Below are 17,754 nucleotides of genomic sequence, written 5' to 3'. Positions count from 1 at the left end.
CATGCGGACTGTTATATATGGGACAGCAATCCACATTTATACCTACTAGAAATCTGGCATTATCTAGCCAGCTCGAGCATTGTGTTTATCAGCAACCACGTTGGCAGTATTTATCACACTGTACTGTCTGGACTTTGTGTTATACATTACCAGTGCTACCAGATAATGCACCTCTATTGATTATAATATTTTAATGTTTTATCTATTTTTACAACCTGTACACGTGTCAAACTCTATTGATTTATCTAAGTCCAGGTTAGTGTGCTCACCCATTACTTTATTTAATTGTATATACCTGACCAGAGGGTGGGTGTCCCTCTAATTTGGGTTAGCAGCACCTGTTTCCATAAATCGTTTGGAGTGAGCCACCATATTGAAACTGCATTTCATATATGTGCTAGTAGTAACTTACAGATTGAGAATGCAAGTTGTGTAAAAAATAAATAAATATTAAAACCACGTAAACACATAAGCCAAAAAAGCTTGGCAAACAATGTGGATAAAAAGAGAACGATATTTATTAACTAGCCTATTACATGATGCAAATCTGCCTGGATTGGGCTGGCTTCTGTTAATTGGTATTCAGGAAATTTGCGACAGCTATAGAACTTCCATCGTATAAGCAATAGCACAGGCTAGAAAGCATTAAAAAAACATAAGTGCATGTTTCATAAGTACCTGATATATTAGCCCTAAAATCTGCCATAAGAGTCCTATGTTATACATCCATACATGTAATAACATTATTATATATATATATATATATATTTACAGTATATATGATTTGCTATATAAATTTACAGCTTAAAAGAATGAGATGCTTCCTGTAACAGGTAAAAGCATTCAATACCAAGATATTAACATGGGCCAGCCATATTTCATTATAAGACTATGGAACTGTGCAGCGAAAACACATCATCTTCAATATGCAGTGCCTCACGGAGCTATTCAGTTATCAATAATCAGCACATACATTCTCACTGTATCCAACTTCAATTACACTTTCCTCCACTGGTTAGTGATGCATTAGCAGCATAAGAAACATTTCCTTCATCCAGATGCACACGAGAGAGGAACTGTGCATACGATTCATCTTTGTATAATTTAACATCAGTAAACTAGAGGCACTTACTATCACACACATCATTAGGTAGAAAACGCTAGCAGAACTCCATTCACTCTATAACCCTCGTGCCACTAGGGAGGCTTGTAACACACTGCTCAGCAATGCATCACGGGCCACCAGGCAGCAAAAAGAAAGTGTCTCAGATCGGATAAAGTGTAATAAATATCTTCCAGTTCAGGTCTTTGGTGTCCATATTTTGTAGCGTTTAGCTCTCACAGTGTTGCAATTTGGTTTGGGCTTCTGAGGCGATGTGCTACAAGGTGAGGCACTTCTTCCCTATTTGACAATTACTGGAAGGGTTACAGACGCGAGTCTTCTGTCTGCAGTCCATCTTAAATCTTGGTAACATAATTATTAGGAAAAAGTCCCTGCTTCCCCCGTAGTCTTCCGGTCCACCAACCTGAGTGGTCTGTATGGGACAAGAAAAGAAACATTAAATCCTCTATATCGGTAGCAGACTGTCAGTTATCAATCAAGTGATAAAATGCTGGATACCTGCAGCCACCACCAGGGGGAGCTCACAAAATAGTAGTATAAAACATAGGTAACAAGCTAACCTACTGATGGATTTCAGCAGCTTTGCCAGGAGACCTGGCTACTGAACTGTCCAGCAGTTTTTATATAATATACGAGTGAGAAATTGCATAGTAAACACAACTGCATTATTCATGCCCTCTCATTGTGAGCTGCAATGGCTTTCGTACATCTTATCTCACAGCAATACTGCACTAGGGTATACGCCCCAAAAAATGTATTGTAGCAAGCTAAAAATGATGCAGACTAATGTTATACAGTTTGGATGGAGCCAATTACCTTCTTTGATAATCTCAATGATGTCATTGGCATTAAAACTAAGCTCGTCTGTATCCTGTGCATCATATGCATACAGGGCCTTGCACTGCGGCACTTGCGGTTTTGGTTTAGGCTGAGGTTTTGGCCTTCCTCCACCAGGAGGGGGGCGGCTTGTTGTCTGTCGACGCGCACTGTAAGGAGACAAAATGTATTTATTAGTAAATGGGAGAAATGATTCAAGCCTATCTCAGATTTGAAGGATATTCAATGATTGACCAGTAGGTGGCGCTGTTGTACAAGGATTATATATGTATGGTTAGGGGAATTTCAGTGGCTATGCATGTGCCATCACTACTCTCTTTCCAGCTGTAGGCTGTCACCAGTGTGACATGTCACATGATATTAATCCTTTAGTAATAGCCACGCTGACAAAAACATTGTGACGCAGAGAGGTAAAGAACTGCAATTAACATTGAATTATATGGTACTCAGTCCCATATAATAAGATAATCTTTAGCAAATAATAATTCTACAAACACAGTGTCGCACTGACATCAATCAGAAAAAAATAAAAATTCAGTTGAATCCCCTATTACTGAACAATCTGGAAATTATGGAAATAATCCACTTCATTTCCTGTCTATATACATCATTCTGCACCTTGTCCACAATTAATAGCATGGAGTGTAACATAAGACTCCTATCTAAACAGTGGGCGGATTTTAATTAATTATAGATCTACAATAAATTTACCGCTATGCTGTACGCTATATATTGTTCTTGGAATAGACCAGAGTTCTCCTTCTGCAATGTCATATTCGTGAACAATTTGTATAGTCGTATATATTTTTCCTGCTGATCCATTATCAGGCAGTTCTGCAGACTATGTATAATTTCATCGACCAGGCTGCTTTCTTGTGTGTAATATTTGTTTAATGGCACATTTTATTGCGACTTGTGGTTTTACACTAGACCCTTAGTGTAGTTAAATCAACATTGTCTCAGTAGAGTTGGTTAGAAGCAGCTGCTGAATACAAAGAGTCTTTGATTTGCAGTGGGCAATTTTTCTGTGGTCTCTTGTTCCTTACAGTACAACCGTGTCTCCATTTGCAGCACAGCAAAAAGAAAAAAAGTTGCATGAGATCCTTCTTAAACTGAAACATCATTAAGGACTTTTCTGCTGTCTTCAGATTGCAGAAACATAAAACCAGCCAAATAAAGGTTTTATTTAACAATTTTTTTCCTATTTTAACCCAGATCATTCCCATATGATACCTTAAATACTTTACCCCATGAAAAGTATTCCTATGAAATGAACAGGGGCATATCAAATGAAGCATTACTGCAATATACCTGCTATAACATATTATAAGTTTTTTTTCTCATGTACATTACATTCTGCTCTCAGGTAGCGCCCCCTGCTGTTCCCTGTAGTCCACCCTTTTCCTGCAGTAAGTGGTGGACAGACATGCTCGGAAGCTTCCTCCTCTCAGTTCTGGTCTCATAGTGAAGAAGCCCACATACCCTTTATTCATTATAAATTCATTATATATATATATATATATATATATATACACACACATACACATACATACACACACACACACACACTCAACATTGAAATTGCAACACCAAGAAGGATAAGGATAACACCATAAGGTTGTGCAGATCAAGGAAGTAGCAGGCATTGCTAAGATCTGCAAATGCTCCAAGCTGTTGAATGTGGGAGGGGAATAAAAGCCAGAATGAAAGCAAAGTTTATTTTTAGCCACAATACCGCGAAAATCAGATCAAGTCATGTGAGATGATTGTATGATGCCTCCTGTTCGTCGACGTGCCAGTTATCTGCACTTGAGAGGGACAGAATCCTTAACTGACAGACCTTAGTTTATCACAGCAGATCAATACACGCCTAGGCCAAGATGTCAGCATTGTTCAACGTTGCGAGTCCCAGTGGTTGAGATAACAACGAACTGGTAAGACAGCAAGAGGTGCAGAGAGGCAAACCTATGCATGGATGGATCGTCTGATTAGAAGAGTGGTGCATAGTGATCAATTCTGTACTGCAAGTGAAAATAGATGTTGCATCCCAAGCCCAGGGCGGTAAACAATGTCTACACAAACCATCAGTAGGCATTTGCACAACCCTGGGCTATGAGCCAGATGTCCAGCTACAGGTGTTCCACTGACCTTACGCCACCACTCAACGGCTATCATGGTACAAAGCAAGCCAGCAATGGAGGTCTGTCTTCTTCAGTGATGAGTCCCGCTTTTGGTTTTGGACGCACTGATAGCCAGCAATTGGTCTGGAGACTACGTGGCAACACTATGAAGGAGGTCTTCACAAGTGAACTTCACACTGGTCCTACTCCCAGGATTAAAGTTGTGGAGTGGCATAACATATGGTAGCCAAACCCATCTAGTCTTCATTTCATGTACACTAGCAGCTCAGCGTTACATTGATTTAGTTGTGAAGCCAGAGGTACGGCCATTTCTGCAAAGTGTCCCAGGACAACGCCAGGCTGCATGTTGCTCTGTGAGCAGCCTGCGTGGCCTACACGTTCTACCATGGTCTGTAGCATCTCAAGACCTGTCTCCCATTGAGCACATCCGGGATGTCACTGGTCGGCAATTGCAAAAGCAGCTGCTACCAGCGGATCTTTTTGTGCCAAAGTGCCTAGGTACATTCAGCATGGCAGAACATTCCTCAGAAAACCATTAATACCCTTACTGTTAGCATGCTAAGGCATGTAAATGTGTGTACTTCTGCATGTGGTGCTCATACTCTATACAGAAGAAATTCTGATGTTTTGAATACTTTGTTGATATATATTTTTGGTAATTTGCACATCATTAACATGTCTATTGATCCTTTAGTTTCCATAATTCCACAACTTTTCCTTCCTGCTGTTGCAATTTCAATGTTGGAGTGTATATAGCAATATCTCTCTATAGACAGTGGAGAAGAAACTAAAGGGTGGGCATTGTATACTGTAGTGCTATTCATTTGTGGAATTTCTGGTGCTGTGTCTGAGGGACCACTTTCTATTCAAGGGAGAAAGGGGTTAACAAGAGCCGATTGCAATGCACTCTTTGGAGCTGCAGGTGACTGATTATTACATGGGACAAGCTGCTGCCCACTTACAGACAGGGAAGAGACAAGTCCTCCAAATAATGGGAGTAAAAAAGAGAAAAAAAAGGTGGAAATGACACTGGACAGCAGCATTTGTTTCCACCGATATATTTAAAATGATGTTGTGCATCACTCCAGATTTTTTTTTTTTTTTTTACATACGTGGGATAACTCCATTAAGGATTTGATCTGAATGGTTTGCATTGATATTGTATAATAGTATACATTGTTTTAATGCATGATTCAAGTAAGTAAAATCATGCATTGTGTGTGTGTATATAGTACTTGTTATTGACCATCATACAGAAGTTCTACGGCATTGTAGGTTCTCATTCCCTTGAAGCACTTTTCACCATAGTCTCACTCATTTAAAAGGGTTTTCCCAGTGATTCCAAGAACGGAGGTTCCATGAGTTCCCTCTCTGAATGGAGCACTGTCTACATTAGTCCCATAGAACTGAATGGAGTTGTGGATCTACATGTGCACTACTGCACCATCCAGAAAGGGAGGGAAGTCGGGGACCCTCAGTTCTATGGATTTCAGTCAGACCCACAGTGATCCAATATCTATCATCTATCCTGTGGAGGTGATAAATACTATTTGTGGGACAACCCCTTTAATGCTGCTCAGTCTTGAGGCTAGAGGCTGCGTTTTCTGTTAGCGATCACCGCTTGGTCATTTATTATTCTCAGTGTCTGGGTATGTCTCCTTACTGAAAACAGTCTTTTGCTTGAGTATAATTCTTGAGTAAACATGAAATTAAAAAACTCCGTCATACATGTCTGCAAATAAGAAGCTATTCCAGGACTCTGCTCATCACTTGAAATACTCGGCTCAACCTTCTCTAGATTTCCCCTTTGCCAGCTAACAAGTTGTTATTCTGACCTTTTAAGCTGAAACCACCCAATACTCCCTTGAGAAGCTGGACACTAATGCTCATGCTGTCTACTTTAAAATATGGATGACTAGAAAGTTATCGGGTCATTGAGGCCCAATCTACTTGCAGTGCACATGGCAATACCTCTGATTCTAGATACCAACATACACCAATCCTAGATGCTACAACTGACGAAATATCACCAACTGCCAAGTCTCTGTTCAGCACTTCAATTTATAGTAGACTTTTCACTTGCTTTGTATTAAATACCCTTTAGCAAACATTTATATCTATCTCTTTCTGTATTTATGAGATGGAGAACTGATCAATGGATTTAAGCCTGGGCTACATTGTTGGGGGAGAAGTTATCAAGCCCTACACATTGTGACTTTTTGAACGTAATTGTGCAACAACTTAAATCGACATTTGCCATCTTTACACCACTCACTCCAGTTTTGAAAAAAGGGTGAGGAAAGGACTGTGGTTAGCCTGAGACTTATGTACACCACATGGACTCTACTAATCACTACATAGACCTTATCCTCCTATTGATTTAAGGCTAAAACGTTTATTTCATTGATGTTCAGCTACAACAAAATATTGTTATAATTCCCTTTGCAAAACATGTTTATTTATTATGGTCACCTGATTATGAGGTCACTATGTGCACTGTGATGATCACTAGGAGATATATATATATATATATATATATATATATATATATATATATAGATAGATAGATAGATAGATAGATATATATATATATATATATATATATGTAATGAATGGCAGCACCAACCTTAAAAGTTTCAGAAAATCGGGTGCAAGCTCCAGTGGGAATAGCGTCCTGGGATAATACAAATGAAAAATACAGCAGCACTCCAGTAAAGTGAAAAAAAGACTGTTTATTCACCCAGTGGTGAAGCAACGTTTCGGCTCCAACATGAAGAAAGCTTGAGAAAGGCTTCATGTTGGAGCTGAAACGTCGCATCACCACTGGGTGAATAAACAGTCTTTTTTTCACTTTACTGGAGTGCTGCTCTATTTTTCATTCGTATATACAGTACAGACCAAAAGTTTGGACACACCTTCTCATTCAAAGAGTTTTCTTTATTTTCATGACTATAAAGGCATCAAAACTATCAATTAACACATGTTGAATTATATACATAACAAACAAGTGTGAAACAACTGAAAATATGTTATATTCTAGGTTCTTCAAAGTAGCCACCTTTTGCTTTAATTACTGCTTTGCACACTCTTGGCATTTTCTTGATGAGCTTCAAGAGGTAGTCACCTGAAATGGTCTTCCAACAGTCTTGAAGGAGTTCCCAGAGATGCTTAGCACTTGTTGGCCCTTTTGCCTTCACTCTGCGGTCCAGCTCACCCCAAACCATCTCGATTGGGTTCAGGTCCGGTGACTGTGGAGGCCAGGTCATCTGGCGCAGCACCCCATCACTCTCCTTCATGGTCAAATAGCCCTTACTTTCAAAGTTTTCCCAATTTTTCGGCTGACTGACTGACCTTCATTTCTTAAAGTAACGATGGCCACTCGTTTTTCTTTACTTAGCTGCTTTTTTCTTGCCATAATACAAATTCTAACAGTCTATTCAGTAGGACTATCAGCTGTGTATCCACCTGACTTCTCCTCAACGCAACTGATGGTCCCAACCCCATTTATAAGGCAAAAAAACCGCAATTAGACTTACCGGTAATTCCGTTTCCTTGAATCCACCATGACGGCCCACCTTGAGATTGACCCTTGACCTCTGTAGGGGCAGGAACACATAGAGAGTTTAAGAACCCCCCACCCCTCCACCTCCTCAGTGCTTTACAATTACCCGAAAAGGTGGAACAAAAGTAAAAGGATATTAATCCATACCCTTAAACTCCTATCTATCCTAAAGTACGTAAGTATGAAAAGATATATTCGTAAGCATATATCTCCCCTTTTTTTTTTTTTTTTTTTTGGGAAGGGGAATAGTATGGGCCGTCATGGTGGATTCAAGGAAACGGAATTACCGGTAAGTCTAATTGCGGTTTTTCCATTTCATCCACCATGACGGCCCACCTTGAGACATAACAGATAACTAAAAGGGTGGGGATAACGCCTGTAAAACCCTCCGGCCGAAAAGAGTTTCATTCGAATCCGGAAGATTAAGACGGTAATGTTTTACAAAGGTATTGGTGCTTGACCAGGTTGCAGCCTTGCAAATCTGGTCAAGCGAGACTCCTCCTTTCTCAGCCCAAGAGGAGGCAGTGGCCCTAGTAGAGTGGGCCTTAACATTATCAGGACTGGGTATATTCTGGAACCTGTAACAATATTCAATGGTGGATCTGATCCATCTGGCTATGGAAGACCTAGCTAGTTTCTTTCCCTTATTTTTCCCCGAAAACTGAACAAGGAGATTGCCATCAACCCTAAAATCCCTGGTATAATCCAGGTACTGGATCACTGTATCCCTGACATCTAAGAGATGTAAATTAACACTAGACCCTGAAGATTCAGATCTGGGGATGGAAGGTAGAAAGATCTCCTGTTCCCGATGGAAGGGAGAGACTACTTTTGGGAGAAAACCTGGATCGAGAGTTAAACGGATGTGATCTTGGGTGATCTGGAGGTAGGGTTCCCTACAAGAAAGGGCCTCGATCTCTCCAATACGTCTTGCTGAGTTGATAGCAATTAAAAAGGCAGTTTTTAGGGAAAGGTGTTTTAAAGAGATTTCTGATAACGGTACGAAGGGAGGTTTTGTTAGGCCTTCTAGGACTATGTTAAGGTCCCAAGTAGGAGCCCTTGATTTCAGAGAGGGTCTCAATCTTGAAACCGCTCTAAAGAACCTCCTGATCCATCTGTGGCTAGCTAGGCTGCAGTCATAAAAGGAGCTGAGAGCAGAAACCTGGACTTTCAGGGTACTAGGTCTTAGGCCCAATTCCAAGCCGCACTGTAGAAAATCCAAGATCCTATTGATGGGAGGGGAGGAGGTGTCTGGGCGCTCCACTCCTAACCAGGAACAGTATCTCTTCCAGATCTTTAGGTAGATGGCAGACGTCACATTTTTCCTACTGGCCCTTAGGGTAGATATCACTTTTTCTGAAAGACCCCTGTTTCTTAATGTCTCGCTCTCAGGATCCAGACTGACAGTTTGAATATCCCGGGGTCTGGATGAAGTAGAGGGCCCTGGACTAGAACATCTTTCTGGAAAGGGATTTCCCATGGATCCTCCAGCGATAGCTGTTTTAGAGTGGAGAACCAACTCCTCTTTGGCCACAAAGGGGCTATTAAGATCAGAGTAGTTGGTTCCCCTAGGAGTTTCTGGATGACCCTGGGAAGAAGAGGTATTGGGGGGAAGGCGTAGGCCAGGTTCCAATTCCAGTGTATCGATAGGGCATCGATTGCCCAGGGTCTGTCTTCCCGGTTTAGGGAGCAGAAGCATTCCACCTGCGCATTCTTTCTGGAGGCGAACAAGTCTACCTCCGGACGGCCCCATCTTTCCGAGATCTTCCGGAAGATGTCCCTGTTCAGAGACCATTCTCCTGGATCTATCGTCCTCCTGCTCAGGAAATCTGCTATCGTATTTTCGCAGCCCTTTAGGTGGATGGCGGAGAGAGATAAGACGTTCTCTTCTGCCCAGGAGAAGATTCTTCTTGCTAACGCACCCAAAGGCCGTGACCTTGTCCCTCCTTGATGTCGCAGATAGGCCACCGTTGTGGTGTTGTCGGACATTACTCTTAGGTGTTGCCCTTTTAAAAAACTCTCTCCCCTTACTAACGCCTCCAGGACTGCATACAGCTCTCTGTAGTTTGAGGATTTGACTCGTATCTCGGCTGGCCAGGAGCCCTGTAGAAGATGATCTCCAATCTTTGCACCCCAGCCTCCGAGGCTTGCGTCCGTGATAACCTGAACTGCCGGATGGTTCTGCCACTGTAGGCCTCCAAGCAGTCTTCCTCTTTCTTTCCACCAGTCTAGGTCTGTTTTTACGGCCTGCGGGATCCGGAAAGTCTTGTCCAGACTCACCTGCTTCCCGTCCCAGATGCCTAGGATCCAACTCTGGATCACCCTTGTGTGGCCTTGGCACCAGGCAACCGAAGGGATGCAGGCTGTTAGGCTTCCCAGGAGACTCATGGCCTTCCGGATGGAGCAACTGCGAGACCTCTGAAATGCTCGGATATTTTCCACTAGAGTCGTGGCCTTGTCCTGAGGGAGGAAGGTTCTTAACAGGGATGAGTCCAGCTCCACACCCAGGAACCTTATTCTCCTGGATGGGATTAGGGTGGATTTCTTTAGATTTATGATCCAGCCTAGATTGTTTAGGAATTCCGAGAATCTTTGCGTTGCTCGGAGGTTCTCGGACTCTGTTTTGCCCAGAATCAGGAAGTCGTCGAGATATGGGATGATTGTAATTCCCTCTTGACGAAGATAGGCCACCATCTCTACTACTACTTTTGTGAAGACCCTGGGGGCCGAGGAGATACCGAAGGGAAGGGCCACATATTGAAAGTGATGGATTGATCCGTCTTGACCCTTTATAGCAAATCTTAGATACCTCTGAGAGAGATGATGAATGGGGACGTGGTAGTAGGCGTCCTTTAAATCGATCGATGTCATGAACGCCCCCTTCAGGATCAGGGGAATTATGGATGGGATTGTTTCCATCCTGAACCTCCTGTATAGAATGGACTTGTTTAGGGGTTTTAAGTTTATAATGGTGCGAAAGGATTGGTCTGGCTTTTTTATTAAAAAAAGGCTGGAATAAAACCCTCTCCTTTCCTCTGGGATAGGGACCCTTTGAATCACCCCTAGGTCCAAGAGGTCTTGGACGCCCTGCCAAATTTTTGGAAGTTCTGATCTGCGCTGGTGTGAGATGCAGAATCTTCCTGGGGGGACTGATGCGAATTCTATCTTGTAGCCCTGAGAGATTACATTTAGAACCCAGGGATTTGAAGTTACCTGTTTCCAGGAAGATAGAAAACCCATCAGTCGCCCCCCTACTCTGGCGTCACTGCTGTTTGTTTGGTCTATTTTGGGGGTTGAGTATGAAGCCTCTTCCTCTCCCTCCTTTGGGATAGCTCCATCGGCCAGTTTTCCCTTTCCCCCTGTAGGATCTCTGCTGAGGCTGGAATTGACGAAAGGGCTTCTTTTTAGAATCTTTCTCCTCTGGGAACCCCTTTTTCTTGTCTGCTGCCCCCTCTAGGATTTTATCCAAAGTGGGACCGAAGACAAATTCCCCTGAGAAGGGGATGGAGCAGAGTTTAGCCTTGGAAGCCTTGTCCCCGGACCAGGCCTTCATCCATAACGCCCGCCGGGCTGCATTAGAAAGAGCCGCATCCTTGGCTGAGAAGCGGATCGACTCTGCAGAAGCATCGGCCAGAAATGCAGTGGCGGAGCGTAGAAGAGGGAGCGAGTCTCTGATCTCTTCTCTTGGGGTTTTATTTTTCAGGTGTACGTCCAACTCCCCTAGCCATATATACATTGCTCTAGCAACAGAAGTAGCAGCGATATTAGTCTTGACCCCAAACATGGCTGATTCCCAGGATTTTTTTAGGAGCCCGTCCGCCTTTCTATCCATAGGATCGTTCAACTGTGAGGAGTCTTCAAAGGGTAGAGCGGTCTTCTTTACTACCTTAGCCACTTGTAGATCCACTTTAGGGGTCTGATTGTAAAGTTTGCATTCAGTCGGATCAAAGCAGAGCCTGTTTCTGAACTCCTTAGGAACGCCTAACCTCTTCTCCGGGTCTGACCATTCTTCCATTATCATCTCCTTTATATTTTCATTAATGGGAAAAACTATAGAGGATTTAGATCTAAGGCCCCCAAACATTTCGTCTTGTACCGTACGAGGTTTAGGGGTATCCTCGATACCCATTGTGGATCTAACTGCTCTCAGCAGCTCCTCCATTTCATCAGCGGAGAAGAAATATTTTTTATCCTCGTCCGGAATTTCCCCGTCAGACAAGGGTTCCTCATTAGGAAATTGTCTGGATGAGGTGGAAGCCACTTCCACCTCCTCGCCCTCAGAGGAGGAGATAGCGGACAACTTGCGTTTCTTGGAGGGGATAGGAGTACTAGCGGGGGTTGTCAGGGTGGCTAAAGAGGACTTAATTTCGTCTGCAATAAAAGATTTCATTTCAGACAGAATATCTGGTTGTTCTTCTTTCCAAATTTCCGATGTGCAAGATTTGCACAACCTTTTTTTGTAGTTCTCAGGGAGACGCTTAGAACAAGCGCAGCATTTTAGGAGTTTGGACTTTGGCTTTGACTCCTTGCTGCCCTGGAGAGGAAACAACCAGATATGCCAATTAGAATTTCAATGTCAAAAGACTGAAATATATACCCCCCAGAAGGGGACTCACGGTACTGGCAGTAGTGGGATCAGGGCCTTCCTGGCGGGGAGCAGGTGTCTCAGACATCGCGTTGCTGCAGGCAAGAGCTGGAGGGAACCGCGGTCTACTTTCCTTTTCAAATTTCCCGGCGTCTGACGTCATCAAGCTGCGCCTCTAGTGACAGCAAGAGCCGGTGCCACACGAGCCTATAAGAGGATGCGTGCGGCGTCCGGCCTGCCTCCTCGCCATACCTGCTCCCCCAGCCGGTCACAAGCGCACAGCATGCAGAGGAAGAACGTCGCATACCGCACACCGCGCGCCCGCGAATCCGGCACCCCCGACTGCTTCCCTAAGGAGGGAAGGAAGTACGAGAGGTATGGGGGAGGACCACAGGCCTCAGCATAGGCCGAGACGAGGGTCCTCGATGTTCCAAGCTGGCCAGCCTTAGCCCATGCCGCGGGAGGCCAGCTGGAGAACCTGCAAAGTAAAAACTAACGATGTAATCCTCCCTAAGGAGGATCCTCTCCACGTGTTGGCCCCTGTAGGGGCAGGAAAGCACTGAGGAGGTGGAGGGGTGGGGGGTTCTTAAACTCTCTATGTGTTCCTGCCCCTACAGAGGTCAAGGGTCAATCTCAAGGTGGGCCGTCATGGTGGATGAAATGGAAAATACCACTTATTGAACCTGACAGGGCACACCTGTGAAGTGAAAACCATTTCAGGGGACTACCTCTTGAAGCTCATCAAGAGAATGCCAAGAGTGTGCAAAGCAGTAATCAAAGCAAAAGGTGGCTACTTTGAAGAACCTAGAATATGACATATTTTCAGTTGTTTCACACTTGTTTGTTATGTATATAATTCCACATGTGTTAATTCATAGTTTTGATGCCTTCAGTGTGAATCTACAATTTTCAGTCATGAAAATAAAGAAAACTCTTTGAATGAGAAGGCGTGTCCAAACTTTTGGTCTGTACTAATTATATATATATATATATATATATATATATATATATATTTATATTTTAGGGATCGACCAATTATCGGTTTGGCCGATATTGAGGATTTTGAACGTTATCGGTATCGGCATCTATTTTGCCGATATTCCGATAACGTATTGGGAACACAGAACGCGCTGCTCTCAGCGCTCTCTGTGTTCCCTCCGCAGCACAGGGGAGAAGGAAGCCGTGTCTCCCTCCCCCTGTGCTGCTGCCGCCAATGAGAGGAGAGAACATAGAGGAGGGGCGGGGCTGTGGCCGCTGCGCCACCAATGAAGATAAGCCTTTCATTCATTCATATACAGGAGGCGGGAGCTGGCTGCAGAATCACATAGCCGGCTCCTGACCTCTATGAACTGTAGCTGCGATCCGCGGTAGTTAACTCCTCAGGTGCCGCGGATCGCAGCTACAGTTCATAGAGGTCGGGAGCCGGCTATGTGATTCTGCAGCCAGCATGATTGAGAGACTTATCTTCATTGGTGGTGCAGTGCGCCCCCCCCCAAGCCCCCCAGTATAAATCATTGGTGGCGCAGTGCCCCCCCCCCCCATCCCAATCCCGGCCAATAGTAAAAACATTGGTGGCGCAGTGCGCCCCCCCCCCACCCAGTATTACTCATTGGTGGCAGTGGCCACAGGATCCCCTCTCCCGTGCTCCTCCGATCGGAGCCCCACTATGCACAGAGCAGCAGGGACAGTGTGAGCTCCTATTCACCCTGATAGAGATCTATCAGGGGGAATAGGACAAGGGTTCTAGTCCCTAAGGGGGCTAAAAGTTAGTAAAAAAAAAACCACAAAAAATATTAAGTATAAATGAAAAAGATTTATAAAAAAAATAAAATACACATTAACAACAAACAAAAAAAATACACATTAACAATAAACATTAATTTTCAGCAGATTTTTTTTTTTTTCTCAAAAATGAAAATTCCCAGAATATCGGTATAAATTATCGGCTATCGGCCTGAAAGTTCACAAATTATCGGTATCGGCCCTAAAAAATCAATATCGGTCGATCCCTAATATATATATACACATACACACACACACACACATACATTTCATTCAGTTTGGGAATATAACAATATTCTGTAATATTGGGGACATCAGAGCCCATATATAGCTGAACATCAATTAAATAAATGTTTATACCTCAAATCAAAAGGTGGATGAGGTCTATGTAGTGATTATTAGAGTCCATGTGGTGCACGGCGTCTCACCTTTGGCACCTGCACACCTCATCCCATTGTGTGAAACACCTCCTGTGATACAGGACATCAACCACGCATGAATATATCTACATTTCATTCAGTTTGCATAAGCTTGAGGAAGGCTTTAGGCCAAAATGTCACCTCTGGTAATGTATTTACAATAAACCACATGTTGATTTTTCACAAATCTAAGGAGCGCTGCTGCAACTTTTTCTTAAAGGGGTATTCCGGTTGTTTCAAGTTATCTCCTATCCATAGGATAGGGGATAACTATTAGATTGTTGGGGGTCCTACGACTGGGACCCCCGCCAATCATGAGAACGAGGGCCCCATACCCCCTGCAGCCCCTATAAATGAATGGAGCAGCTGGTCGGGCATGCATGTGGCTGCTCCATTCATTTTAGGGTAGCTGCAGGGAGTATCATGTGGATGGGGGATATATTGAAACAACCAGAATACCTTGGATTATATATGCATTGGATTACAAGAGCTCATCTTCGTTATTAGAGACATGTCTGCTGACAAGAGGGTAACTGGTTGTGCCAACAACTGTTAGAATTGTAAATGCAGCTTTGGGCTCCAACATAAACTGGATCTCAGATCTAAACAAATCTACGCATAAACTGTAAAATGGTGCCTAAAGAAGAATAAAAGCCAACTGATTAATCAGAACTGGTAATCTGAATTAATGAAAAAGTTGCCCGACATACATGATGGATAAGCCTTACCCAGCAACACCTTGGTCTGGCACACGAAGGAAGTCCAAACTCTGGGGCTGCAGTGGATTTCTGACTGCTGCTGCGCCAGCTACGTGCCTTGGTAAAGATGGGTGATCCATAGACTGTTGTGATGTTCTAGAGTTGTTGAATTGCCTTCCGGACCTCTGCTGCTGCCCGTATTGGTTATTATGTATCAATCCATTCTGGTGGGACCCTATATCAAAAAGACCTTACTTTAATGGGTGAAATGACAAGGTAAGCACAGAGGCTCTATTCATATTTTCTTCGAGGAAAAGTTATTATATGCCTAGTAAAGACAAGCTCAATATGGCCCCATGCACACAACTGTATTTTTGGTCCATATCCGATCTGCATATTTTTTATCCGTAACCGCGATTTGTGGACCGCAAAATGGATAAGGTTATGTGCATTAAGCAGTGCCCACAAAACCCACTCTCTATTTCTTTTGGTTGCAGCATTTTCCTTTTTCAGAGGTAGGTCATACTAGTATTGCTGGGCTACAGAACTGTGTATAAGTCATGGACAAGACTGAATTCTTTTCTCAGCTTCTCTCCGGATGTACTGGTCATGCTCTAGCAGCACGTCCCAAGCACTGGACAGAACATCATACTACATGTCACCCTCTTGTCACATGTTCGTTCCTCTGTCACCCCTATTGTTTTAATGAATTATAATAAAGCTACTTTCACACTCACGTTTTGTGCGGATCAGTCATGGACGGATCCGTTCAGATAATACAACCGTCTGCATCCGTTCAGAATGGATCAGTTTGTGTTATCTTTAACATTGAAAGTGAATAGAGGACGGATCAGTTTTCTATTGCGCCAGAGAAAACGGATTCGTCCCCATTGACTTACATTGTGTGCCAGGACGGATTTGTTTGGCTCAGTTTCATCAGACGAACACCAAAACGCTGCAGGCAGTGTTTTGGTGTCAGTCTCCAAAGCGGAAGGGAGACTGAACTGATGCATTCTGAGCGGATCCTTTTCCATTCAGAATGCATTAGAATGCAAACTGATTCGTTTTGGACCGCTTGTGAGAGCCCTGAACGGATCTCACAAACGGAAAGCCAAAACGCGAGTGTGAAAGTAGCCCAAGTGAAGTGCCTGTTAAAGGACCTGCAGTCCCTGCATCCTGCTTCTCCAAGGCATCTCTTCAGCTATTAGATTTGAGGAAAGCATACCATGTCTGCTTAGATACAGTCAACATTTATCACAGCGCTGCACAGAGGACAGTGACGTACAACTGCTCTCAGGTGCAATGAGGGTTTGGATTGGGAACTTAAAGTGGCCCTGTGAAATCAAACAGTGGCCTTATATTGTAGGTAGGTCTAAACTGGCTGTAGGTGAGACCAACACAACTAGGCAGGGTCAACAAATATTCAACCTTCGTACTGGTTAATGATGGGGCCAAATACATTGGGATACCCCTTTAAGACAATAGGACAGAACTCCCGGCCTGCATTTACAGCTCTACAAAGCCCAGTTACTATATACAGAGGAGACAACAAGCACCTTAACTATATATAGAGCTCTATAGTATGATATGGGGCATGCAGCCCAATAGTGATATATGGAGGACTATTATACACATACAGCCCTATAGTAATCATGTTACCAGGCAGACGTTGGGGCTGATATGTAGACTGTGCCTGTTCTTATTACTATTGTGTATTAGCTTATGGGGTCTTCAATGACATGTATGCCTAAAGTGTTAGATCCTAAAAAGTTCTTGGGGGAGGCCGGCCTCATGACATTATGGCATGACCAACCCACCGGGATTTCTCCTGGTGGAGGCAATGACTAATTTGCTTCTGGGACCAATGTTACAATATAAATTTAAAGAGAAAGAGGGTCTTGTTCGATTTTTCAATCTACAAGCTGATGACAAGATCAGCTGTAATCAATGATTCTATGGGGGAACCCAACAGCAAATGTTTATTACCCTTCCAGCACCTCCAAATATAGCGTTACACAGTCCCTGCCGTGGGCGGTTTGTGTAATGCACTTACATCTCATTCACAACCCCCTCCCTCAGAATAACTTGAATGGATTTTATAAACCAGATAACCTTTTTAATATCATCCCAAAACTACTTCCACTGATTGGACTAATACTCCACTAACAAATGAGTCAAATATGAAACTTTAAGGCAAATGGTCCACAATTCCCAGAAAAAGCTTTGAAATACTATGCACTTAGACACACACTGTATATGAATCATCTCTCCAAATGTAAAATACATCAGCACTCAAACGTTAATGGAACATGCATGTACACTGGGAGCGATTATATTTTATCAGTTAAAATAATTCAGTAAGATATATATAGTAGATATATAAAGTAAAACAAAGCATATTTTTTTATGCATGCTATACCACTTGCCCGGAGCCTTCTGATAAATGTGGGCCTGTATTTTCAAGGGCTGAACTATGGTAATTCCCACCCAGGATCACACTCGGTACCAGCTGGTCTTGCTTCCATAACCAATGGTACAATGATTTTAGTACTAAATACGGAAGCTCTTATCTAGTTAAATGGCAATGGTGAGCCTGGTAAGCATAAT

General features: G+C 43.2%; 1 protein-coding gene across 1 annotated transcript in view; it reads right to left on the bottom strand.

Annotated features, from left to right (window-relative positions):
• Positions 1-506: 506 nt before the first annotated feature.
• The window catches only part of MYO1E (myosin IE), a 238,236-nt gene continuing 220,988 nt past the window's right edge, over positions 507-17,754 (bottom strand). The window contains exons 26-28 of the mRNA XM_040413869.1: positions 15,178-15,382; positions 1,940-2,109; positions 507-1,535 (exon numbers count right to left, since the gene is read on the bottom strand). Of these exons, the coding sequence (XP_040269803.1) occupies positions 1,459-1,535; positions 1,940-2,109; positions 15,178-15,382 (452 nt within the window). The 3' untranslated portion in view covers positions 507-1,458. The remainder of the gene's footprint in view (positions 1,536-1,939; positions 2,110-15,177; positions 15,383-17,754) is intronic.

The sequence above is a fragment of the Bufo bufo genome, chromosome 1 (genome assembly GCF_905171765.1).
Source record: "Bufo bufo chromosome 1, aBufBuf1.1, whole genome shotgun sequence".
In the NCBI taxonomy this organism is placed as follows: Eukaryota; Metazoa; Chordata; class Amphibia; order Anura; family Bufonidae; genus Bufo; species Bufo bufo.
This window is presented reverse-complemented; position numbering and strand designations above follow the sequence as displayed.